We start from the raw sequence: 27,489 nt of genomic DNA, 5'->3' as shown, positions 1-27,489 counted from the left end.
TGTTTTATAGAGGCCAACTTAAAGACTCAGGTATGTGCGTCACCCTACACTGCCAACCAGTTAAGTAGGATACAATGTGTATTTGGTACATGTTACCATAATTCTCTACTATTAAAAGACATTTCAGGGGCGCCTCGGTGGCATAGTCGGTTAAGCTTCCGACTCATGGTTTCGACCCAGGTCATGATCTGAGGGTTGTGAGATCGAGGCCCAACTCGGACTCCACACTCAGTGCAAAGTCTGCTTGAAACTCACTCTCTCTCTCCCTCTCCTCTGCCCCTCCCCGCTTATGTGCACAGACAGGCATGCTATCTCTCTCTCTTAAAAAAAAAAAAAAAAAAAAAAGAGAAAAAAGATATTTCAAAATTTATAAATATAAAAGAGAGATAGCTGTTTCATTTTTTTAAAGCTAATAAAATGTACAAAACAATATAATTTACAACAGCCAAGAGGTAAAAGCCACTCCAGTGTTAATGTACTGACAGAGAAACAGATAAACGAAATGTGGTCTATGGCCATACAACGGAATATAACTCAGCCTTACAAAGGAAGAGAATTCAGACGCTTGCTACCACGTGGATGGACGTGGAAGACAGGATGCTGAGTTATAAATCAATCACAAAAGGACAAACGTTCCACGGTTCTGCTCATACGAGGCCCCTCAAGGAGTCAAATTCATCGAGACAGAAAGCGGAATGGTGCTGGCCAAGGGCTGGGGACAGGGAAACTGGGGAGTTAGTGTTGCACGGAGACAGAGTTTCAGTTTTACAAGATGAGAGAGTTCTAGGGGTGCATGGATGATGGGGGCGCACGCCCGACAATGTGAACGGACTTAATGCCACTGAACCACCACTCATTAAGAATGGTCACGATGCAAAAGGAAATACACTGAAAAGACACTGAAAAAAATGGTCATGTCAACATGATAAAAATTATATCTCCTGAGCAAAGTACCTATGTTTCAAGAATCTGGATTAACAGCTGATTAAATTAAGAGTCCAGCAGGTAATGTTACCGAGGTCCCGCATGATCCCAGGTCAGAACTAAGAAATCTCCGTCCCCTCTTCCCAGAGACAGCTTTGGACAGTCACTCGGTATGATCCTGATGTTCTCACAACAAATTTAATAGGAAGAGGGAATCATTTTGTTTGCTTCTAAACAAACCATTCAGACAGAAATGAAGGAATTACTCATTCTGCAGAATCCATTTACCATCTGTTGCTGAAGGCAAGTGTTCACTGACTGGGAGCCTGAGTTGGAGGACCTCCGAGTCAATGAAACCTTTCCAGGTTTCAGGTCCCACTGATTCTACACTATATATAATTCAGACCAAATGGATTCCTCCCTTGAGAAGAAATACACAAAGGGCCATAGAGGAGATCCAACATCGACAGCAGCTCCCCACCTGGGACGCCTGGGCTGCTAAGGATTATGGGGAAGAGACTGGAAAACTGAATTAATTATGAAGAGGGGCATCTGGGTCACTCAGTCGGTTAAGCGTCTGTCTGCAGCTCAGGTCTTGATCAGGGTCCTGGGATCAAGTCTCGCATCGGGCTCCCTGCCCAGCGGGGAGGCTGTTTCTCCCTCTCCCTCTGTCCCTCCATCCCACTCAAGTTCTGTCTCCCTCTTTCAAATAAATAAATAAAATCTTTTAAAAAATCTGTTTTAATTATCAATTAAAAAGACTTTGCCTAACGGGTAGAAAATATAATCTTTCAAGTAAGAGGAGAGTCAAATGCAGAAACACTCAGGAGGTCCTGAAGAGGAGTGAGGGCAGGAAGGATCAGCTGTTATGGGGTCCTGAGGCCCTCTTCGCCCTCTCAGTAGAAAGCAGCCAGCATCTCCCCTAACCACCCTGCCCCTCAGGATCCCCTTGGATAAGGCCTGCGGATTAACAACTATCACATTTAAATCACTTAAGCAAATGACTAAGCTGCCCTGATGAGGAATTCTTTTGTTATAATTATCACAGATAAGTCCATATTTAATATGTTCAGTTTCAGTAATTAAAATACGAAGAGTGAACATTTTCTATCATGGCTCAAACACACTGGCAGGTTCTAGAATGAGAAGATGCCACGAACGCAGGCTGGTTTGTAGGTTTTCTTAAAACTGAAAGCAAATCCAAGTGAAGCCAGTCCTGCTCAGCAAGAAGAAACGTGACAACAACCAACTTCAGACCCGTGGTGGAGCCCATGACATCCCACTCCCCAGAAAGCCCTCCTCAGAGGCTTAGATGACAATGACTTATGGCATCCTGGGACACTGTGGGTTGCCTGGGCAGTTCTGGGGTGCCCACCAGGGCCCCCGGAGGGAGGCCACAGGGGCTGGGCATAAGGGTGTTGGGCCTCTGTCACCCGAGGCCCAGGCCCGTGGCTCTCCTCCACACCATCTCCCCCATGGTGTGTCCGAGCCTCCGGGCAGCTCCCCAGGGCTTCTCTCTCTAGCAGGTCGCTGGGACATCTCAAAGCACAGCAGCCCGGCTCTAGGAGAGACAGGCAGAGCCTGCCAGGCCTCTTAAGGCCGGGCCTCCAGAGCCCAGTGTCCCCCCTTTGGCCACCACTGGTCCAGTAAGCCACCAGACTGGCCGGGATGAACACAGCACCTGACGGAGACATGACACGCAGAGCAAACAGGGAGGGGAACCTGCCAGACGTCACTGGAAACACTCTCTCACAGCAGGACACCAGAGTCACCATCTCTGATGCCAGAACTATTCGGTGCAGGTCTGAGAAGTACGCACTGGAACCGGTTGCATGGGGACAGCAATGGTGTGTGACGGCAAAGGCCAGGCCCAGCCCAAGCAGATGTCAATTCCAGCCTCCCCACTTCCAGGTCTATCACATAAGGCAACTCGATTAACCCCTCTTTACCTGGCAGTCTGTCCACAGAGGGGCTAAAACTGCCTCGTGCAGTTTCTAGAAAATGCTCAGAAGAGTACAGGGGACAGTCACTGTTTTTATTCCCCGCTGGAGGAGCCAAGCCAAAGTCCATCCATGCTATAGTACAGATGGTCACAGACCCACAGGCCCGCTGCCCATGGCCACACTCTGCGCCAGTCCTCTGCAGGCTGGATGTGTGAGGAAGGGCAAGGGTCTGGGTCCCCAGTTCGCTCTGACTGCTTTTCCTCTCTCACGCTGTTCGATCAGAGACAGACAGCAACAATCTGGGAAGCAGAATGCCTTGAGCAGAGGGGCAGGCGTGCAATCACAGTGCAAACCCAGGGACCAGGAAGCACGTGCAACTCAAGCCCTGTGCAGAGAGCTTTGTCCCCATCACTCTAATCCCTGCCACCCCAGCAGGAGTTACGAGTGCCCCTAACACGGGTTGGGTTCCACATCGGAATCTGCTGCACCTCTCAAAGGGGGACATCACCAGCCCCCTGCAGACAGTGCGGATACTTAACAGACACCTAACAGTGCTGGAGGTCAGTCCCCACCCACCTGGCTCTTAATGTCCTTTCCCCAAACCGTTTGGCTCTATTTCCCTTCAGATAGCTCTGACTTCTACTACATATATTCCTTTTCACAGCAGATGGTTTGGGAAACTGCATGGATTTTTATTATTATTATTATAAGATTTTATTTATTTATTTGACAGAGAGAGACATCACAAGTAGGCAGAGAGGCAGGCAGAAAGAGAGGGGGAAGCAGGCTCCCCACCAAGCAGAGAGCCAGATGAGGGGCTCGATCCCAGGACCCTGAGATCATGACCTGAGCCAAAGGCAGAGGCTTTAACCCACTGAGCCACCCAGGTGTCCCGGGAAACTGTGTGGATTTAAATCAAAAGAACAATAACACGATTATTACCTCCATCTTAGGAGGGACGGAACTGAGGCTTAGACAGAGTGAGGGGCTTGCTCCAGTGTATGTGGCCAGTAAAGGGTAGAGAGTGGGTTCAAACCCGCTTATCAGGCTGCCCTCTTGGCAACCGCCTCACGCCGCCTCTCAGGAAAGAAGAGACACGCAGGATGACGCGTACGGCTGACGGTCCCCGGGTCAGAGCCGCGGAAGGCCGGCTCCACACAGGGGCCATGGTTCTCTCTCGTAGAAAGCCTTTACCCAGCGATGAAGTCCAGGTCCTTGCTTCGGCTTCGGGCACTGACTTAAATAAACCGCCACGTACACGACCCTGCATTTGGTGTTTGATACTCTTTTTGTCCAACTGACACCATCCATTGTGCTGTGCAGTGACCTTTAAAAGTCCAGCAGATTCTCATCAAGTGTAAAGGCTACGAAATATTTGTTTCTCACAAGGAAGTGCTTCATTTTGTTAGAAAATGAGGGCTACGCAACCCAACATACTTCCTCTGGGCACCGAGATCCAACCGCGTGTGCAGCTGCCGGTCTGGTGTCAGTGGACTTGCTGAAAGGCTCAGGGGTGCAGGAGCCCTATTCGGTCAACTCTTCGGGCTTCAGGCTCCTGCTCCGTATATGGGATACTAACACCCATCGGGCAGGATTACGTTGGGATGAAACTCAACACAGATGGGCAACACCCACCCGGGATCTGGCCCAACGGAGATGCTTAGGGTCCGTTCTCCTTCATCCTTCAATTCTCTGAGCACTTCTGTTTTCTCCCCCTTTTTCTTCCCCACCCTATGCCGCCACCTCCACACCCCTGCAAATTACTGGGCCCTAGATTTTTCAACCCTTGTTTTAATGAGTCTGTGTTTACACACAATATATATGCTTTTTTTAATGTGCTTCCTCAAAGCTTTCTAGAAGTGGATACGGCTTAAATACACAAGAACAATCATCTAGAAGTTGAAGGAAATCTCAGAGTTGTCACATAAGGGGCGTAGAATTTGGCAATAAGGTTGGAAGATGCCACCCTCTGAAAATAAAGCCGAAAAGAACCAAGAGAATGAATGGCATTAGCCATCTGGGCCGATCTTTCCAGGAAACAGCTCACTCTAGCTGATGATTTAGAAGTGTAGCTGATGAGAAGAGAGTGCGTCTCAAATCCCGGAGAGGAATCGAAAACAAAAACCTCATCAGGATGACTTGGGCAAAAAAATCTAAGGAACGTAGCATAAACCGTAATCTAATTAAGTACCAATATGTCTCAGGAAATAGTTCTGCCAACTGAATACTAAAGAATGTTGAAAAGAAAGTCAGATGTATCAGTCAGGGCCCAATTAGGATGCAGACGCCACACCAGCTTTTTGAACAGAGGGGCTCTAATAGAAATCGTTCACTGGGTGTAAAGTTGTTAACCAGGCCACTAAGGCATCAGGGAGGTAGCAACCGGGGAAGACGATGGAGAGAACAAAGGGGAGACGTGGAAAGACTGACCCTTATAAACTCAGAGACGGGGTCCTGATGCCCAGAGCTCTGAGTATGGGACGCTACGATGGGCAGGGGCCATGAGGCAGTTTCCCCAGCACTGGGAGAACTGGATTCAGAAGCCACAGGTGAAGCTAACAGGTTTCCCTGGGGGCCATTCACGGGAAGAGGAAGCCTAGCGGAAGGACCAAGACCCTTCTCTGCTGCCCATCTTGCTGGTCCCTTGACTGCAGCTCCCCTGCCCCTCCCCCACCGCCCAGGGCCTGCTGGGGAGCTGCTGGCAAGAGCAGAAAGGGGCTGACATGCCGAGTCCAAGCTTGGGCATCACAGAGCGGAGTCTGGAAGGACTGGGGGCTGAGACAATGGTTTAATAAATTGCACACTGGGTTTTTGTGAAAAATGAGTCTCCACTGCTACCCTGGGGAGAGGGTATTGATTCTATACACAGAAATGTCCCCAGAATGCTGAAGGCCAATGCATCAAGCGTCATAGGCAGAGGGGAATCAGGCTACAGAAAACATCGCTGCTCACCCAGGATTGCTGTGGTTTCCTGAGCACATAAGCCCCCAGGAGCCTTCTTACAATGCCTGCTTCTCGTCATCAGCTAATGAGCTAATGAGCTGTCAATCTGATTTACCAACATTTTACAACTCTGATTCATGGAAACCCCAATCTTTGATTGATAACCTCCAAGGTGAACTAATATAACTGAGTTTCCAAACCTGGGAAACCCAGAGACTCTGAACCAGTGGCAATTCCTCTCACAAAGTTCTGTCCAAGCCAGCTGAAGGGCTGCTCTGATTGACTGATTGATTTACAAAAGATTTTATTTATTTATTTATTTGACAGAGAGAGAGAGAAAGAGAGAGACAGTAAGAGAAGGAACACAAGCAGGGGGAGTGGGAGAGAGAGAAGCAGACTCCCCGCTGAGCAGGGAGCCCGATGCAGGGCTGGATCCCAGGACCCTGAGATCATGACTTGAGCCGAAGGTAGACGCTCAATGACTGAGCCACCTAGACGCCCCAGGGCTGCTCTTATTTTAACTGTGTTCACTACACGTGATTTACACACTGGAAGATTTATCAGGTATTCTTTAGAAAATAATTGTGGGGGTCTCAACTGTTTTACAAATACGTTAACACACACACACACACACACACACAGAGAGAACTGGGCAGAATAAAGAAAATAAATACAAAACTTCAACCTCTCAGTGGATAAAAACCTATTCATGGCATTCCTAAATTCTGGCCAGTTTATCCCACAACAGAGAAATCAGCCAAAGCCCACGGATTTCAGAAACCTCAGATGCACGGGTACCTCTAGCTGTTCCCTCCCGACTCTGCTTCTCAGCGTGCACAACGTGACCCATCCCAAGAGGGGACAACAGGGAGACAAGGACAGACATGCTCCTGGCAGGTCCTCTACCTTCCATTCAAATGAGCATGTGCGAGGCTGTGTAGAGAGCTGAGTGGCACCCACCAATTCCAGGTCAGACCGGGACAGACAGCTTTATTTATTTCCTCCCAGCAGATAAGTGGCTCACAAGCAGGCTGATGACAAATGTCAGTGTCCTCTAATCATGAATAAGTTCTCATGAATCAGTTGGTACATGATCCAGAATAGGTTGTCTGGGATGGTTTTTTTCCAGAGATTTACAAACACACGGTCACTGACACTCAACATTATGGGGTCAAACCTCCCTCCTCAAAAAACAAAAAATAAACAAAAAAAACCCCAACAACAACGACAACAAAACCACCAAACCCCAGATGAAAAAAATACAGAAGAATAAAATCCATGATCGCTAAACTATGAAGAGCCCACTCCCTCAACTCATTCAGTCCAGAGCCTCTAAGAAAAGTTGTATTTTCTTTAAGCTCTACACTGTCATTTTGGTATCTTTTGCTCATTATTTTCCAATGTAAACAGCAAGCTTCTTGGAGACTCCAGAATAACTACTCATGACTAAGAGCCTCATTTGGTAATCCAGTGGGCAATTCCTTATATATTCGTCAATACTCAGCTCTGAATATAAAAACCAAGCACCCAAACGGAAGACCCAACTCAAATTCAAAGTCCACAAAATGGACCAAACATACAGGCAAGGACTTTGTGACATTTCGCGGTTATGGCCAAAAGATGGAACCTCTCCGTAATGCCTTCCTGAACTACTGTTCCCAAACCTGACTGTGTGAGAATCAGGAGTTGGGAGCTTTTTCTAAAACACGCTTCAGCGCTGTGGCCCAACATTCCAGTTTAATTGGTCTGGGGTAGGTCCTGGGCATCCGTACTTTTACATCTCCCCAGGCATTCTGCCCGCATGCCCAGATTGAGAAACACTGGACCATGGTTTGTGGGTGGGGCGCGGAGGAGAGATGTAAGCTGCAAAGAAAACCAATGAAGACGGGGGAGAGAAGAAAGATGGTAATAGCTGGGATCACAGGCTTCCAAGGTCCTTGAAATTTCATGTCAGTGTAGCAAGTCGAGAGCCCGCCTTGGGCAAATTCCTTCAAGTCTGCATATCCTGCCTTTGCGAAATTCACTAATTAGTACTGGACATCAGATGAGGGATCTCTTGAGATAAGGACACTACGCATGCCCTAACAGGTCACATCCCTGTCTCTCCGGGAACACCGTGTACGGGTTCAGAAGTCACGGTGCCAGAGGCTTGCTTGGGGCCCACCATGTGGAAGAAGGGGACAGAGCGAGCTCCGAACCAGGATCTTCATTTCCACCTTCCCTGGCAAATTCTGCTTCTCCCTGTGATGGAAGAAAAGCGTGCTAACCTACACAGAGTAACTCTGCATTTCTAACAGAACGACATACACACCTTCTCAGCCAGGAAGAAGCAAAGACGTGGGAGCGTGTGGCTGTACGTGTGCGTACAAGCACGGGCACCAGGACACGTGCCTGCAGCTGCAGACAGGACATGAACATCAGCTGAGTTCAAGACAACAGGCACATGCACACGCGCACACACGCACGCACATGCACACGCACGCACGCACACACACAGACACACGATAGTGAGCACCTTCTACCTATGTGCCAGGCCACATTAAGTGCTGCACAGACAACATCTCATTTAATCCTTGTAACAAAAAAAGGTCCTGTTACTTCCATCGTACAAAGGAGGTGACAGAGACTTAAGGAAGGCAGGCACCTATCTAGGGACAGATAGCAGAAGGAAGGGCTGAGACTGGACCCAGCCAAAGACTCCAAAGCCCAAAGCTGCCCCTGCCACCTCCTACACACGCTCTCAGGGTTCTCCAAAAGCACAAGCAGCACGGGCGACGCACAGCTGGGGGGAAGGTGCTGGCCCTAAAACCACGTTATTAATCCTAGTTATTACTGCTCCAAGACATCCAACGCAGGAGACTCCGTCAGTAACTGAATCCTCATTTCCGCAGAAGTTACGTCCTATGCTGGAGGTGGAACCGAGGAGGGACGAGGAGCAAAAAGGGAGCTCAATGCCCTCGCACACAGAGAGCACATTCTACAGCAATTTTCCTCCCCGGCCAGGAAGATCACCCCTCAAAATATAGGAGACAGAATGCTCCAACCTCCAAAAAGGGAGGGAGTTGTGCAGCACGGAAATTCTCCCTCCAGGCCACCCTGCTCTCCCTCCTCCCTTGACTCAGGTGGTCCTCCAGCCACCTGCACCCCCACACCCACTAGTGGTTCAAGGCTAACTAACCCCTTCTCAGCTAATCACCATGATCCATTTTAAATTCTTGCTCCAATGACTGCAGATGCCATCCCCTCGGGTCTCGTTACTCTGTACCTCCGAACTCTCCACATAACGGAGGGCAGACTTTCCTCAGTTCCTAAGAGAGCCAAGTTCTGGGGTAAAATCCTATTGTTGGGTCTCGACGTCCCACAGAGGCACACAGGGCTTGCCTCTGCCACTCCGCATGCTTCCGGTGGCACCTGCGCTCCTCCCAGAACTCGGGAGCTGGTTTTAAACACTCGGCAAGTCGCTGCAGGCAGCTGGGGCGCTGAGTGAGGTACGCACGGCCCATGCGCCTACCCCAAGGCCTCCGACAGTACTGTCTAGAGGTGCCCCCACATTTCATAACAGGGGTCTACCTCCATCCTATCCATCTGGAGTCCTACATCTCCCAGCCTCTAGGGAAGAAGGCGGTAGTGTTATCAACACAGTTTTTTCTTTATCGGTGGTCATCAAAGGCCCAGAGCATTAACACAGGCAGTCAGCGGGAGCTCCCGAAACTCAGCCCGGTCCTGAACCAGCGCACACCGGCTGCTTAATCCGAGTTTCTGGGCGGGTCTCCACAGCCTGACTGCCCGGACACTACTTTAGCCTAGGTGACTGCCTCCAGTTACCGTCTGAACGCAGGGCAGTTTCATGATGATGAACAGGTGGAGGGAGAGCTCATAATGAAAAACTCTTTGCTACATACAACTGGAAGGAACTAAGAGGGTTTAAAAACAATTGATAATTTCTATTGCTCATTGCCTCTCTCTCCTCGACTTCAGCAGCCCGGCAGTGTCTCCCCGTACTCCTCCCACAAGTGAAGCAGCTCCCCCCGCTGATTTAATAGCACACAGATACAGCCGGGGCCTGTTCCGCCACAACAGCAATGCAGTCTTTCTGGAGGAAAAAAATGCTCTAGGATGCACTGCACTGGGGGAAAAGCCAGACTGACACCCAGAAACGAAAGGGGCTCCCTCCCTTGACCACATCTGCCAGGCCACAGCTGTAACAGACCAGAGACGGTGCATGAACGGGCAAGGTCACCCAGCAGGGGAAAAGCCCAGGGAAGGGCGATGGCAGGACCAGCATGTGTCACAATAGTTTGGCCTAGTTTACCAAACAGCAGACCCTCCACCGAGTATGGGCTCGTGGCAGTTCTCATCACGGCAACCCCACCAGTCTGACACTCATCTCACTAACCAGTGTTTACAGAGCACCAACCGGGTGCGGGGTGCTGAGCCACACTCAGGGAGCCCAATGATACAAATGAGTAAGTCCCTAAATGCTTACTGAGCCGCTGCCTCCCTTGCCCACTACGCTTCCATTCACCTGTCTTCTTTTTGGCTGTTAGCTGCCCAACCACACCAAATTTACTCTGGCCCCAGGACCTTTGCAGTCGATTCCTCTCCACGCCTGGACAGTCTTCTACTACAGCCTCACGGCTGGATCTTTCTTCTCCAAATGTAAGCCCCCCACTCCACCAGTCCTTTCTGCTGATTATGTGAGCGCCCCTTGGAGTTCCACGTATGGCTATCCAGTACTAGCTGGGTGGCCTTCAACCTGCACCCTTCCCGGAATGCGGATTCCCAGGCCCATGAGGGCCTCGTTCCCCAAAGTCTCCCTCAGGTTCGATACACTATGCCTGCTACTGCACCTCTGCAAGAGGGAGGAGGGCAGAAAAGGGAGCAGCTAAGCACATGCCAGTCCTCAAGACACTCAACAGCCTGTGGGATGCAGGCAATCAGAAATCTCACGGCGCTGCTCAGCAGGTTGGGGGAGGTCCCAGGTGTCAACAGTGGCACTTGGTGAGGGACCCTGGGACAGTGGAAGGCTGTGCCTCCCTCTCTGCTGGGCAAGCAGGATTATGGGGATGCAGACCTCCTCCCCTGTGAGCACAAAGCCCAGTGTCAGGGGGCGGTGAGAAGAGCTCGGGCCAACCCCCCATCTCAAGTCCCTTTCCTCCTTTGTCCCAGGCACCACTTCCCTCCCCTCACAGGGGGAACAGAGGACCAAGCAGGAGGGCCCCCTCTGGGGGTGGAGGGAGGCTAAGAGATGCCCCGGCGGGGGGGGATCTTCAAGGCCGCACAGGCACACAGGTACAGCTGGTCCCAGGCAGTGCAGAGACGCTGAGCACAAACACAGTATCCCCCTTGTTACCACCCAGAGGAAATGAAATGCTGAGTGCTGTCCATCTCCTAAACTCTCTGGGCACCACTTAACAGTCCAGACAGCCTTTTTAAAAGGAAAGAGCAATGCCTTAGAATGGGGATTCTCTATCTTGAGACATCTCAATGTGCCGCAAGTATTGGAGGGCTGCAGACAACCTTTAAAGGTCATCTCTTAGCCTGGCTCCCCGCCTCCATGGCCCCAGATGCCTAATTAGCACTTAAATGGGGATGTTCTGTGCACAGGGCTTCCTGACTGTCAGGCAGGGAGAGGGCTGGTTTCTAGGCTTTTCCACTATTTCTCTGTGTGCAGACCTCCAAAGCCAGACTCTCCTTCTCACAATGCAACACTCCCTTCTTGGAACAAATAAATACAGCCGACCGTAGAGAAGGCTCCTCAGCCAGACTCTCCCCGAGCTCCGCACAGAGGGGGAGGCATGAGGAGAGCTGGGGAGGCATGAGGAAAGCCCGCCTCTAGGGACATGGGGCCCTGGCAGATCTCCAAGGGTGGGCCAGCTCCAGGTGCCTTGGGAGAGGCCCAGCCTGAACATCTGCGGACCGGGAAGGCAGGACTTGAAGGCAGACACCCATGAAATTGCCCTCCCACCAGCTCACTCCCTCAGGCCATTAATCCATTAGGTCCACTCAGCTAGCCTGCCCCTGGGAACCACGCTGCACTCTGACCAATTCTGGTATCTTAAACTGTAACCCCGATGTGACACTTCTGGTCTTGCTCAGCACCAAGCCTCCTCTTAAAGACAGGGACCTCCCTACGCTCAGCGACTCCATGTGGTCCAAGAAAGGGAGGGAGGCCATGCAGGAAGGGAAAGCTCCCACCACCAGGGTCTTCCTTCCCTGATTTCATGCCCAATCCCTACTGCAGTGAGTCACACCAGGAGGTCACCACCCACTAGGGAGTCTTCCTCTAAGCAAGCCCCCTTGTCCAGCAGGGAAGCCTAGAGTCGACCCCCAGAAGCCTCTGCTGGAGGCCCACATGCCAGGAAAAACAGAAGTAGGCCCTCGCACGACCGGTCAGCGCCAGCACCCCCCGCAGCTCACCGACTTCCAGCAACCCATTCCACAGATGAGAAAACGGAGGCCCGAGTACCAGTGGTGTCAGAACCCCGGCTCTTTGAGTGGTCATCACCAAACATCCGGGGCTCTGCACGGACCATTCTTGTTGAAATCATCACGCAGTGTATCTATTAATCTGCAGTCTCGCTGTAAGTCGTCTTAATTAGAGGCATCAGAGAAAACCACATGAACACCGTGCTAATTGACAGAACTAGTCCTCGGCCCTCATGGGGGTGGGGAGCTTTGTTGCCTTGCCACAATTATTAATTTGTCTTCCACTTGTCACTCACCTACAGTTTCAAAAGCAAGCCAGAAACTGAACTAATGAAAGTAAAAGAACGTTTACTAATTAAAACCTTGTGGAAAAGTTTTCAAGTAACACGCCGCATTTGGATAATAACAGCGCAAGGTATTGAAAAAAAACCAATTGCCAATTAAAGTTAAAAAAATTAATTATACAGCCACATAGTTAAAACCCAACATCCTGGTGTAATTTGCAAAGACGAGAGATTAAGGGGTAAAATTAGGAAATCAATTCTCGGTAACCAGACACGGGAGAAGGTTCTGGCCTGCTGCTTCCTGCCTCGGGTCCGAAGACCCCTGCCGTCTGAGGCTCAGTTTCCTCACTGGAGAGGAGAAGGGCTGCAGGAATCCCTTATGTCCTTACCCTCCCTCCAAGGCGAAGGTTCCACGCAGGGTCCACGGAGGTGGAGGGACTGTCTGGGAACACAGGCTCATCTGCTTCAACAGGGGAGAGGGAGGCCAGCTCCATGGGCACAGGCACCCCAGGGTTGGTGAGCGCTGGCCACAGAGGACAGCCCCGCCCAGCTCGGGGAGCCAGCACCCGTCCCTCTGATAGCCGGAGACTTTACATCAGCACCAGGGGTTGGGGCACTTAAGACCTGAACACCAGCCCTGTTCTGACTACTTGGTCTTCACTGAACAACCCGATGACATACATGAATGAGGAAACTGAGGAACAGAGGAGTTAAGTAACCTGCCTGTGTGTCCACAGCTAACTGGAGAAGCCAGACTTCAAACCCGGGCCCGCGGCCCCCCAGCTACATACCCCAGCAGCCACCCTACCCCACCCAGCGCCCCACGCCCCACCAAAGGCTTCCTTGCACGATCTCTCTGGGCTCTGCAAGACTGTCTCCCAACACCGCAACGTGGATTTCCTGAGCTACTCCTCTGAGACTCAGTCTCCCTCTGGACACCGGCGCTCAGGGAGCCAAGCAGGCTGTGCTTCCAGTGCTCAGAAGTCTCCCCATGTCACACACACACGGAGACTGGGTCATCAAGACCCCACTCTACAGGCAGCTCAGACTCTGGGCACCCCCAGCCCTCCACAGAGGCCTCCTGGCCACCACTGAATCCTAAAATAAGATCTTATAGTACCAAGGAGCACTTGGCTTGAAGACATCTATGGGGCAGGTGGAAAGGACACCAGCATGTTCCGATGCCTGGTGTGAAAAACTAGATGGATTAGATCATCAGAAATCCCACTCTGGGGCCAGTGCAGTGTAGACAGAGAATGAAACTAGGCAGCCCTCATGCAGGGATGTTCCCTGGGAGCCCATCAGTGCAGCCTGGACGACCACAGCTAGGCTCCTTCTGTGCCGCCCTTGGGCTCTAAAAACCCTGAACGTTCCCCATCCTGGCTCATGGGCAGCTCAAAGTGAAAAAGGTCACTGAGATGATCCCCAGGCCTGCACCTACTGTCTGTAACTCGTTCCCGGGTCCAGGGCTGCAGCTCCAAAACCAGGATGGCCGTGGTGGACCTTCTCTAAAGGTGCATTTTAGGTAGCCAGGGGACCATGACAATCCTAGCCCCAACACTGTTCCTGCATGACCTGGTGGGGGCAAGTTCATAACCTGGGGGCCCGCTGGAAACTGCACGCATCAGGGCGGGAAGAAAACTAGCTCCAGAAATGAAAGATAAATGAGCAATGTCTCTGAAGTGTTACAGGCATCAGCGACAAGAATGAGGTAAATTTGAAGTACCAGGAATGACACCTTCCAGAAAACATGAATTATCATACATTTGTCACAATTGCTCATTTACAAAGCCAAGGTCGAACACGAAGTGTTGGCAATAATATTCTGCTGGGGAAACAAAGAAAGAAAAAAAGGAATAATATACAGTTATTTAAAGGTCTCCCACCCCAGCTTCCCAAATCATCCGCAGCTCCTAATGGATTGTTTATGACAATAAGCGAACTGCCCGGGACGAATGGACAAGCCGGCAGGAGGATTAAACACCGAGACATGTCTCCTGCCCACTCCCACCTGTCAAACGAGAAGGATGTGGTCGGTGTAACAGACTGCACACCAGACTCTGGCGGGCGATAGGTTCCCTGGGCTGGTGAGGTGTAGGCAAACTCCCCAAACACCCTAAAGTGACACTCTACCACCAAAACGATCACCAAAATTAGCCATCTCCTAAGAGTTTAGATAATTTTTTAAAAACATTTTATTTGAGAGAGAGAGCGTGCACACGCGTGCGCGAGCATCATGCATGGCAGGGGCGGGCAGAGGCACAAGCAGACGCCTCACTGAGCAGGGAGCCCAATGCGGGGCTCCATCCCAGGCCCCTGGGACCACGACCTGAGCCAAAGGCAGACGCTTCACCGACTGAGCCCCCCAGGCGCCCCGAGATCACCTGTACAGAAGAAGTGGAATCACGTGCTGACACAGGTGACAATTCCAGGATCTTGGGCAACCTCTGAAGCATCCTTTGGAAAGAGTCACCACCAGACATTCCGCAATTACAGAGGATACGTGAGGCTGACGCAGATCTTTGCTGACCGTGCTCCTATGATCTATGAGAAACGCATGCGCACTCTCCACCCACAGTTCCTAGCTCATGACTCCCCAAACCCTTGAATTTCCTGAGTGCCAACAGGGGCATCTCTTCTCATAATATTTGGTCTGTTGTCCTCTGTTTCTGAAAACTCTTTAAAGCCAGAAAGGTGAAATGGGTATCTCCTTCTTCCTAACACGCCCCCTTCCACCACTGGGTTCATGTGAACGAGCGGACTTCTGGAAAGCACCACGGGAACCAACCATGTGATGAGGGGACTGGCACTTTCAGTCCTACCCCCTGATTTCTGGGGACCAGTGGGGAGCCAAAGACTGAATAAACTATCAGTGGCCAATGATTTGATCAATCATGCCTCTGTAATAAGAACCCCAGAGGAGGGGCTCGGAGAGCTTCTAGGTTGGAGAACCAGAAGGTTTCCACAGGCCACCGTGCCAGGCCCCAAACTCCACGAGGACAGAAGCTTCTCTGTTCGGGACTTTGCCCTGGGCCTCTCTTCATACGGCTGTTCGTTCAGACCCTTTGATATTCTCTGTAATCAACCAGTCAGCTAGTCAGTAAATGGGTTTCTGGAAATCTGTGAGCTGCTCTAGCAAACTAACTGAACCCAAGAAAAGGGTGGTGGGGACCTCCGATGTCTAGCCCGTTAGTCAGAAGCACAGGGAACAACCTGGGCTTGCACCTGGGATCAGAAGCAGAGAACAATCTTGTAGGTCGGAGCCTTTGACCTGTGGCACCTGATGCCGTCTCCAGGTAGACCGTGTCCAAACTGGACCGGACTGGAAGACACTTGGCTGTGCGGCAGCATCGCCGGGAGAACGGAAACTGGGAGCAGAAACCTTGCACCGACTTTATCACTCAGCCTTCAAGCTGCTTTTTCAAAAATATTAGTTTTCACCCGGTTTGCTAGTTTTAGCTAAAACATCTACAAACAACTTTTTTAAAAAAGTTAATGAAATTTTTTTTTTTAAGATTTTATTTATTTATTTGACAGACAGAGATCACAAGTAGGCAGAGAGGCAGGCGGGGGAAGGGAGGGGAGGAAGGATCCCCACTGAGCAGAAACTTTTAAAAGGACACAAAAATAAAATAGTAGGAGGAACCCCATGTATCCATCAGTCATATTCAATAACACATCTGCCCTCTCTTATGCTTCCATAATTTTCCTTCCAGGCATGGTATCATTGCGTCCATAAATACTTTAGATTAGGTCTACAAAAGATAAGGATTTTCAAAAAACAACCCAAGACCATTACTGCCACTAATAAAATCAATGATGATACTTTTCATTTCATCTACTCTCCAGTCCCTATTCAACTTATCCCTAATTTTCTTTCTTTTTTTTTTCTCTTTTCTTTTTAAGTCTTTCTCTAGTTGGTTTGGTCAGTGATTCTGAGCTCTGTGAAGGAAAACCGAGCACCCTGCTCACTTCTGCAGATCCTAGCACTCGACGGACAGAGAATGTCCCGCTGAGTTTCTGAATGGGTTTGCTCCTCACCGTTCATCTCTCAAAAATAAGAAGAGAAGAAAAGAAATAAAAAGAAGAAAACATCTATTTACACGGAATCTGGGAATTAGGAGTGAAGAGTTGGCCACATTCCAACGCAGGCTACCTTTATCAGGGGACAGGAGGCCCGGGGCCGCATTCTCCTGAAGGTGAGGAACCTCACACATGAGAAAAAGAAGACCATACCCATCGATTCTAATTTGCACTATTTTCCACAGTTTGATGTGAAACTGGGACGCATCTCACAATGAAGGACACCATGTGATGCTGAGGGTCGGGCAAGGGACATGATGCACCTGTCATGACCAGCATGTGCCCAAACACACAACACACTAGCAGCAAAGCCCACATGACGAGCATCAGTGGCCTGGAAGAAAAACCCAGAAACAACACGGAAGCACTCATAATCCTTAGAAACCAAATCAAGGGGGGTAGAACCGGATGGTGAATTGGGGAATTAGGGAAAATTCCCAAATGAGTCAAAAATTGGCTAACTCTACATAATTAACAAGCTCCATTAAGAACCCAGAACCAAGAGCTTTTTAGCAGTTTCATTGATTTTTTTTTTTTTTTTAAATGCTATGTCACCAAAGGTCTTGGTGGCACGGATGACTTTGAGGAAAACAGGCACAAATATCTCTGAGTCAAAAACTAGACACTGGAAAAGTTTTAGAAACACCTTACCCAATATATTTCATGTGCATTTTCCTTTTTATCTATGCACAAGAGTGATATATGGAAAAATCAATGTCTAATTAAGTCTAAAAGAGCTCTTTAAATAAGTAGACAAATAAAAATGTTAACTGATAAAGAAACCATTGTGTCACAGTTCAATGAACAGCATTCCTTTTCCTTGCCTAGTGGTACATAAAATAATGGTTTTATGAATAATGGCATCTTAGATTTGATAAAAAGATGCATATTCTACATGAAGGGGAAAGTAAAAAATGAGCGGCAAAAAAACAAGTGGGTGAGCTGACTGGCACAAGGGAGCAGGGAAGGGCCCAGAGTGGGCAGAGGGGGCAGTGAAAAGAGAGGAAAAGTGGGTAAGCCTCGTGAAGGTCACAGAGCAAAAGCTCAAAATCTAGGTCAACGGGAGAGCCCCTGAGCCGGAAAGAGCCAAGACAATGAGACTGAAGGCGTCCCAGCTGGGCCAAGCTGCCCGTCATCCAGGACAGCCCCGGACATCCCCCTGGACAAGAGTCACCGCCACTCGCCTCCGCCTGATAACAGAGCGCTTCGATTCTGGGCATCTCCCAAATGCAGACCTCTAATTTACATCAGCTGCTCACGCTCTCCCGGGTGACTCAGCTAGGATGGACCCTTCCACTGAAGTGTGTCATCTTTCTGAGCAGCAGCCCTCCACCAAGAAAGAGTCCACTGCCCACACTGGCCTCTGAAGATGCAGAGACAGAAAAACCACAATTGCCCCTCAGTCTGTAGGTCTTTAAAATGACCTTTCCTTTGCCGCCATGCAAGTGTTCCAGTCGCTCTATCGAGTCACACACTGGTGGCATCGAGCGGAACCCTGCAGAGAACCTTAAGAGCCCCTCATACATGCCAACATTGTCTCTGAAAAGCAGCCGGATGCTCCCACCTGAGAACCAAGAGGGCCTGCAATTTCCCACCATGCCACCTCCTTCCGATGTGCGTGGGCAGTGAAGTCACACGTCCATTCTAGTTCCCAAGATGCGGGGCTTCAACGTCACCCACGTTGCCGACAACGACCTCTCCCAGGCCCGGGTGTCGGGCAGGCTTCTGACGTCTGGGTTCCTACAGGCTGGTTGTCCTGCAGGAATCAACAAGCCCCAACCCCCACAGCAACTCAGGGAGATCATATCACAGCGGAAATCCTGCGCCCCGAGCAGGTGCACGGGGATCCACGAGGGTTTCTCATTGAATGATGACATGCGTGGAAAGCACTCCGCCGGTGTGCAAGTCAGTTAACGGCATACTCGACAACGGACAGCAGACGCTCACCCAGTCCATCTCAGCATTTCACAGAGATGAGCTCGGACAGCAAGCACCGAGACTGCTCGGCAAGCATATTCTACCGAGTCAACGTGCAAATTAACCTGCAGGCACCTCCAGCCGTCGCAGGTCCGGGGTGGGGGCTGGGGACGCGGGAGTACACATACCACTGTCACTAGGAGGAGTACACACATCACCCACGACACCCCTGGGACAAGAAGATCCCAGACTGCCCCATCACAGAGGAAATTCCACCTGTGACAAACCAAAAGCTACAACCTTCGGGAAAGAAAACCAGCTCGTTTATGTGGCAAAAGCCACCAAAAGGACCTACAACCAAAAGACAGGACACAGCTAAAACCAGGGGCTGCGTGGGAAGTGGGAGCCTCAGGGATTCACCTGCTTCCAGTGTGGGCTCAGACCTGTTCAAACCTCACTTCCACATCGACCAGGGGACCACCACAGTAACACAACAACCCCCACCCCACTCCTAAGCCCCCCACACTGCTGTGTTTCCCAAGGCACTTATTAGCACCTGTTTCCACACTGTGTCGTTTACTTACCCGTCATGTTTTGGTCTAGTTAACTCCCGCCAGGAATGAAAGTTCCATGAGCAAAGGGGTTCTGTTATATTTGCTGCCATATTCCCAAGTACCCCAATAGTGCCTGTCACACAGCAGGGGTTGAAGAAACAGTCATTGAAAGAATGAATGAAAGGAACCAGAGCCTGTTGTCATTTCTGCTCCTGCCAGAGGGGCAGCCGAGGATGTCGTCTTCTGGACGGGCAGACATGGGGCAGGGGGAGGGTAAGAACACACAAAACCTCTCAGGGCGCAAAAGGTGAAAAGGAAAAAAAGAGCTAGATGGACCGAGGCTACCATCAGAGCATTCCTGAGCGCGCTCCAAAATGCCTTCCAGGAATGTTCTGACTCGGTGTGGCAGGATGAGGGCGCTGCCAAAATGCATGGAAGGGAGCAGGGGAAGCCCGGCCCTGAGAGCATGCTGTGACCTCGGAGAGCGCTCCCAGCAGAGGAGTCTGGGTCTGCTGTCTGCCAGCTCTGCAACCTTGGGAAAGTGACCTACCCTCTCTGTGCATCAGGCTTCATCAGCAAAATGAGATGGAACAAAGGGCTATTACGAGGATTCGCTCAGTTCATATGGATATGGCAGCTTTAGGACCGGGCCTGACACACAGCAGGTGCGAACAGCACAAACATTTATTAAATTATTAAAACCCTTGCCCTGGGGGGTCCACCCCAGACCTCACAGAGAGGCCGTCCTATTCTACAAGGGTCCAACCGCAAAGGTTGCAGGGAGAAGAAAAGAAATCAAAGTTAACAGAGACACAGCAGTGGCTCTAAATGAGGGGCGGGGGGACTCTGACCTCCTGGCGACACTTGGCAGTTGTCCCCTATGGGGTAGAAAAGTGTCTAAACACCACCACGCACAGGGCAACCCCCAAAACCAAGATGATCCAGCTCCAAATGTCAACCAGGTCAAGACTGAGCAACCCCCATCCAGGCTGATGGCGCCCCAGAAGGCCTCTTGACCCTGACAAACCACGTGGCCAGTTCTGGGCTCTGGAAATCCAGCAACTCTGTCCTAGCCACGCTGACCCTGCCTCCTCTGGAAGTCAGTGGGCAAGAAACCGCCAGCTCGGCAGGACCAGGTGGCCGGCACTTGGGGCCTGGGAGACCAGGGAGGGCAGAGGCACAGGCCACGGCAGATAGTCCCATGAGAGCTCAGTGAGCCCCAGGGACCCGACCGCTCCCGGGCCCCAGAGAGCCGCCCCTCGGCTGCCGCTGCACGAGAGCCTGGGAAAGCTGCTTCCATGTAGGCCCAGGAGGGAGATTAATTGTGACCATTTCTGGTTTCTTCAAACCCAGTCCCAGTGAATCACTGCCTTCCACATTCTGGCACACTAAGAAACCTGATGTGTCTAAAATGCCATGTTTCCCAGGCCCAGAATACCGGACATGACGGAATGTCTCACCCCAGGCAGCAAGGGGCAAGAGTGAGGCCAGGAACTAAGATCTACCCACCTAGGGCACGGGCCAAGGGCGAGGAGGACAGGCTCCCCCACGGAAGGCCTTGTTTGCTGCCTGAGTCTGGCTTTTTATTTCCCAGAAATGGGCACGTGGTCAGCAAGGAGAAAGGTGGAGGAGGCTCTCTTAAGTGGACAGGTAAACCAGACCACCTGGAGTCAGTCCTTCAGGTCAAGGACATGGCCAAAGCTCGCAAATCCTCCTGCCAGCTAAGAGACAAGGTCAAGTTCTACGAAGGCATGAGTGTCCACTGGGGTGCCCCCTCCAACACTTTCAATCTAGTTCTCAAAGGACTGTTTCTCACCAGGGCCAGCCTATCCTGAAACCCACTCTGGAGAGTCTGCTCGTGGGAGTGCCAGACAGGAGATCCGCCTTCAAAAACTTCACCAATAAGGCAGGTTGGAGGCAAGGCTCCAAGACGACAGGAGGGGAACAAGGGTCCCCAGTAGCAAGGAGAATCGAACACTCCCTCAAAGGAAAGGTGACCTTTCAGGTCAGAGAAGTGAGCCCAGGCCAACGCTTCCTTGGGTCCAAGTGGCACACTTACAGGAGTGCTACTCAACACTCCAGCTCCAAAACGGCCCTGCGGTGGCAGGTTTCAATTCTTTGGTTGCTGATCATGGAGGAGGGAGCCCAAGGGACAGCCAGGGGCTGGGAGCCCCTTGGGGTCTAGAGATGGGTACTTAATTAACAACCAGCACGGAAGCATCCCCCTGTTTTAATCTGTGCGGCATCCTGTATGGGTGTGTTTCCATGTGGACATCCACATGGCTTGTATGTCTCAGCGAACCTTCCAGAACAGGATTCACAAGGAGAAAAGCAGAAGAACAAAAAGGGGGAGTGGATTTGGCCAGGTCTGGCTATTTTCTCATCCCACAAATTCTGCTGGGCCAGCTAGGAGACCTCACAGATTTTTAACCCCCAGGAATACCTTGTGTCTCTCCCAGCCACAACCTCAAAGTCAACACCTGCATGTGCCTGGGTCTCTGCCGCCGGCAGCCTCACCCTCACCACCACCTCCTCCTCCTCCTCCTTCCACCAAGCCCACTGCCTCAGATTTGCTAGAAGGTAGGCAGCCCAGCACTGCCTGCTTTGAAATTGACTTCTTCCTAAACTTACTTCCTGCTCTCCAGAGATCTGGAAAACATGAAGGGCAAAACAAGATATTATATGAATCTATAGCCATAAACCTATCGACCACCTCTCGATGACCTTCCCCCCTGTTCCGAAGAGGAATCCCACCACGCATGAGGAGGTATGGTGCAGAGACAGACAGAGGGCCTGAAGCCCACGCACACTCTTTACCAGTTGGGTCCCCCCAACCCTACCTCAAGGTCTGACAGCCCGAGCAAGCTGACCCTCCCCTGTACGGGGTCCAGCAGCTTCTTCTGCATGCTTGCTGGGAGGTGAAGGGATGCACTTATCACGCCGGCACTGTTTATCAGTCACAATCTGTCCCCTTATGTTTGAGCACCTGGAGGCAGCCAGCCACAACGTAACTTGGGAACAGGGAAACTTGGTTTTCCTTACAGAGAAGTCTCCATCACAGTGCCATTGGTCAGGCTCTCCAGCTATAGTGCTTTCCCCACCATGAACGCCCTCCCTACCTCGGCTTCAGGCTCTCATCTCCAATGGAACTTCCTTAAACTCCAGACTGATTGTAGGGAGCAAGGTCCACCCACAGACTCCCAGCTCTACTGACACCCAACCAAGCACGTGGCGGCTTCACGTCCCATCTCGTAGCAGTCACAGGAGAGCAGTCACGGACACCTTCCCTCCTGCCCGGAGAGGCAAGGCTACAGGGGCAGGGGAGGGGAGCCCAGATCCGAGGAGGGGGGGCACGGAGCAGTCTGGCTTCCTTGCCACAAGAAACCTCCACCTCGGGCCATGTTCACAGAGACACCCCCACTGCTTACCCAACCACAGAGAAAGGCGTGGCCTCCACCCAAGCTTTCCTGCTGGCTGCCCATAGGTGGGACATCGTAGGAGGGTTCCGGAGAGCTGGCATGTCTGGACCCCTCCCCGCAAAGGCAGCCCTTAATGTCATTCAAGGTTCTTCAGTCCGAGCCCAGATACACCGAACAAATCAATGTCAGAGGAATGGATGAAGGATAAAAGACAAAATAAAAACGTCAACGATTTTCTGGAGAGCAAGAAGACACTGCAGATTCCTGGTTCGATATATTTTCAAGGAGTATTTCTGCCTTCTACTTCTTCCTTATCCCCCCAACCCTCTAAACCATTTATTCGGTGTCTACTGCTCCCCAACACCTACTGCTGGCGTTTAGGTCGCTGCCACAAGGTAAAAATGATGATCCCCACCGTAAAGAGGAGAAACGGGAGGGTCAGAGAGGTTCGGTAAATTAGTAAAGGTCACTAAGCAGAAGGGGGTAGAGAGCTAAGGTCACTCAGTACCAGTAAGTGGATTCGTGCTGTTCTTCCTGTGAGCGTCCACCACCCAGCTCAAAACACACTGCTGTTGCCCATGATGGACCAAATTAAAAATCAACAAGTCAGCCTGGTGTGCGAAGCCCTCTCTCTACAGCCCAGTCCCCAACTCCTCCAGTTTCAAACCCTACTGTCCCCCTATCCTATACATGTCCCATGCCCCAGCCAAGTGGGGGCTCTCATCATTCCCTCTTCCCCCCAAATGCCTCCTGCAAGATCACCCCCCAAATCCTCCACCTTCGCACCCCCAGAGCAAGGGCAGCCCTGTGCTCACTCATCAGGGAAGGGAGGTGGAAAGTGAACGGGCCGCCCAGCCCTTGGTCCTGTCCTTCAGCTACAGCTTTCCCTCACTTCCCGAGGGAGGGAGTGGCACAGAAAAGGGGGGGGGGGGGGCTCGGACTGGACACACTCTCTTTCAGGAGAAGTCGTGCTTCACATACTAGGAAATCCTCCCCTTTCCAGCTTAACAGCCACACTTTATCCAGAGGCAGGTTCACTGCAACAGAAATCCCTTCTTTTCTATGGCTCCATCCGCCGCCAACTTGCCAAGGCCTGGGGGAGACTTAACATGATTAAAATTTTAGAGCATTTAAGATACTTAAAGGAAAGGCATCCTTGGAGTGCAAAGCATCAATTGGGGGGGGGGGGGGAGCAAAGTATGGGAGGAGTGGAGAGATCTACACAAATGCAAATGCACTGATTTTTGACAATATTACGCAGAAACTGATTGACCTCACACCCCAGACTCAGCCTTGCGTCCCAGATGGTGCGGCAATGGCCCTTGCTCCTGTCTTCCTTTATTAGATCTGCAACCTGAGGTGGGGTGGCTTTCTGGGTTTTGCCAAGTGAAGAATAACCATCCCGAGAAGAGTTATTTAACAGGCAGGGCACACAGTGACAAGGCCGGGAGAGGGTGCTGAAGCAGCAGAAACACCAGGCCCACGCCCGTCAGACAATCCCCCAAAGCCTAATCCTGAAGCCTGGTACCCCGTGAAAAACGCCAGGGCAGAGAGAAATTGGCTCAATGTGGAAGGAGAGTCTTGCCTTACTATAGCGTAGCGTGGAGCAAGAGAAGAAACATCCATTCCACTTGCATCTTAAAAAACTATCACTAGTATTTAAATTCTGCCTTAACTTGCATACCACATGATCTTTTTTCATGTCCATACTTTGCAAGCTAAAAAAAAAACAAGACAAAACAAAACAAAACAAAACCCTACATATTTCCTTTTATCATAAGGATGAACTAAATTTGAAGACTCTTGAATCTTGAAATCCATGAAAACAATTCAGGGGGAAGGAAGACGACGCAGTTTTAAATACTCTGGATTCGGAAATTCAGGACAGTGGGGCTCTATTCAGGCCCTTCAGTACAGTCTCACGGTTTCAAGTTTTATACCAGGGTCCACAACACTAAGTTAATGAGTCTTTTACTGCGATTTCAAAAGCTATTGCATTTACACACCTCTTTCTCAACTGACAAATCACTAAACCATTCTAAGGGCTAGGATTAAATTTTATGGTTCGTTGACAGAAAGAATAGAATCCCAAATCACCACTCCATGGATAATTGTTCATTGCCCATGCATTTTTTTTTTCCTACCTGATCTCTGTACCTCCCCATTGCCACTAGGTCACAAGGAGTTCTTGGATTTTTTTTTTTTTTTAAATTAAGGGTACCACTTCAGGGGTTAACACAGAGGACCCCTCAAAACCCAGCAGCTGAAGCCCACCAGGGAGAAATCAGTCTCTCTGGATGCTGAGGCCACACTGTTGCTATGTCTAATCACATGTACTCATGAAAGTGCCAAACCAAGGAAAGAGAAATACCAGTGTGGCTTATTTGTTTGTTTTCCTTTTGCATGAAAGGCAGAAGGCTTTGCCAGGTCCCACCAGCATACCAGGCCATGTGGACCTGCCAAGGCCCATTTTTCTGCAAAGCAAAGTTTTGAGAATAATTCCGGTTTAACACGACGGTAGTTTTCAAAGGGCTGCACTGCTCCTACTGGATGCCCTGATCGTTACCCTTCAAGAACAAACAAGAGACTTCAGGTACACAGACAGCAGTTCCCTGCATTAAAAAAGGAAAGAAAAAAATGGGCTAAGAGCACACTGCTGGCTCAGAACTAAGCTAGGCCAATTCAGCACTTGGAAAGACTTTTCATTTCTGCCCCCGCCAGATAAAGCAAACCCAAGACTCAAACAAGATACCTACCTCCATCTAATACCTTCAGGTGAGAATGAATGAATGAATTAGAGAAAGAAACAAACCAAGGGGGGTAATCCCCTGAAGAAGCCTTGACTTCACGGGTCTGACTCTCAGGCTAAGAAGTCTGTTCAAACAGTCAATCCCGTCTGCCCTGTTCCAGAATACCATTCCCTGGTCCCAGCCCAACCCGTGGTCCATCTCCATTAACTCACAATTTCCTGGGTTTGCCGAGCCACTAAACGTCACAGTAATGAGGGTTACAGGATTTCGAAGAAGATAACTCGGCTTTCAAAGGCGATTCCCCACCAAACACCACAACCCCGCGGGCGGCATGTGCACAGCCAAAGCCGTCGGCTCCCAGTGGGCGCCCGGCCGCAGAACCCCGCCACTGGGGCGTCTCTGGCCGCTCAATTTCCTCCCGGGGGTTCCAGGTGGCTTGCACGGTCCCCACGGCCTAACCACTCGGCCCCTGGGAGCCTGCTCCAAGCACAGCCATGGAACAGGGACCATCCCCGCGTAAGCGGGCAGCGGAGCAGGGGGAGGCACGCGCAGGGGGCCACGGCCGGGCCCCCAGCCGCCACACCAGGGCCGAGAAGGGAAGATGCTGGAGACGGGGCGGGGGGGGGGGGTGTCGGGGATGTCCGCGACCCGCCTCACTCCCCGCGAAGAGGTGCGCTGGCCCTCCACTTACACCCGCCCTGGGAGTCCGTTGAATCCGGCACGGGGCTGGCTGCACACCCCCCCCCACCGCGCCCCCAGAGGTAGCCCCCAGAGAAAGGGGCAGAGTCCCCGGGCTGCCCCAGACCACCACTCCCCGCGGGGTGACGAGGGGGGAAAGGGTGAGGACTGCGGCGGCTTGTATCAAAGGGCTGAGAAGAAACTTGGACTCCTCTCTCCGGTACCTGACACTTTGCAAAGGCAGCCGCCTCTCCCTCCTCTCCTCCCCACCCCCTTTTGTGCGTCCCAACACCCCCACGGCTAAACTTCCCACCGCAGGGGACGGGGCTCCCGGCGGCCGGACAGGACTCAACTTCAATTACGTGGAGCAGACAGAGGGGGACGTCTGCGGAGGGGGACGCGGGGCGACGAGGAAGGCGTCCGGGGTCCCCAGCCCCTGCCGGACTGCGCCGGGTCGCCCTCTCGGAGCCGGGCGAGCGCACTGGGGCCGGGGCACCCCTGGCCCTGGGGAATCGGTTGGGAGGCCCGGGGAGGGGAGCGGGGGCCGAGCCTAGGTCCGGGCAGAGGCGAGCAGGAGGGGCAGGAGCGCCCCTCGGCGCCCGGCCGGCCACGTCGGAGCAGGGGGTCTGCAGCCGGGCAGGGGGCGCGTCGGCGCGGGAGGGGCCGGCGGGGAAAGAGGAGTCGGTGCGGGGGAGGGGGGCCGGGCCCGGGCAGGACGCCCCACTCACCTTCCTGCCGGCGCCGCCGCCCGCGCCCGCGGCCAGCGCGGAGCCGCCCCCCGAGTACATGTAGTAGGCGATGCCCAGCACCCACAGGAAGGCGAAGCAGAGCAGCATCCGCGAGCGCCGCCGCATTCTCCCCTCTCGGCCGCCGGCCGCGGCCGCCGCTGCTCGCGAGTGCTGCCTGGGGCCGGCGCGGGCGGGGAGCGGGCCGGGGGAGGAGCGGAGGAAGGGGAAGGGCGCGGCGGCGGCTCCTCCTCCGGCGCGGGCTGCTGCTCGGCGGCGGCGAAGGCGGCGCGCGCCCGGCGCCCGAGCTCCGCCCCGGGCCGGGAGCGCGGCGCGGCGCCCGAGCAGGAAGCGGCGGCCTCGGAGGCGGCGGGCGGGTCAGGGAGCAAAGGGCGACCAATCGGCGGCGGCTGCGGGGGCCGGGGCGCGGGCCGGAGGAGGGGATTACCGCGTCTCCATGGCTGCGGCACGCGGGGTTCCGCCGGGAGGGCCTCCGCGGGCCCGGCCGCCGCCCCGCCCCCTCTGCGTCCTCCCCGCCGCTGCCCCTGAGTGACAGGTGGCTGCCCGGCACCGGGCGGAGCGCGCGCACACGTGCGCACACACACGTGCACACGCACCCGAGACCCTGGCGGTCACGGCTGCCGCGCGCCGCCCCGCCTAGGCTGTCACCTCTTCTGTCCGGGGTCTTGGGGACCGACTGGGACCCTTAACGGCCGGCCCACCTGAGCGTTTTGGTGCAATCCCGCCTGCCGGACCCGACTTTGCAGCTGCTTGCTGCAGTTTTCTTACTAATTTGGCAGCAGAACATCCCTGATCCCCAGCTGCCAATTTCATGTGATT

At 52.2% G+C, this 27,489-nt stretch overlaps 1 protein-coding gene across 1 annotated transcript in view; it reads right to left on the bottom strand.

Moving 5' to 3' along the window:
- GALNT2 (polypeptide N-acetylgalactosaminyltransferase 2) overlaps positions 1 to 26,878 on the bottom strand; it is a 181,153-nt gene extending 154,275 nt beyond the window's left edge. The window contains exon 1 of the mRNA XM_047701881.1: positions 26,653 to 26,878. Within this exon, the coding sequence (XP_047557837.1) occupies positions 26,653 to 26,778 (126 nt within the window). The 5' untranslated portion in view covers positions 26,779 to 26,878. The remainder of the gene's footprint in view (positions 1 to 26,652) is intronic.
- Positions 26,879 to 27,489: the final 611 nt, after the last annotated feature.

The sequence above is a fragment of the Lutra lutra genome, chromosome 14 (genome assembly GCF_902655055.1).
Source record: "Lutra lutra chromosome 14, mLutLut1.2, whole genome shotgun sequence".
NCBI classification, from domain to species: Eukaryota; Metazoa; Chordata; class Mammalia; order Carnivora; family Mustelidae; genus Lutra; species Lutra lutra.
Note: the sequence above shows the minus strand (reverse complement) of the source record. Positions and strands in the feature narration are given on the sequence as shown.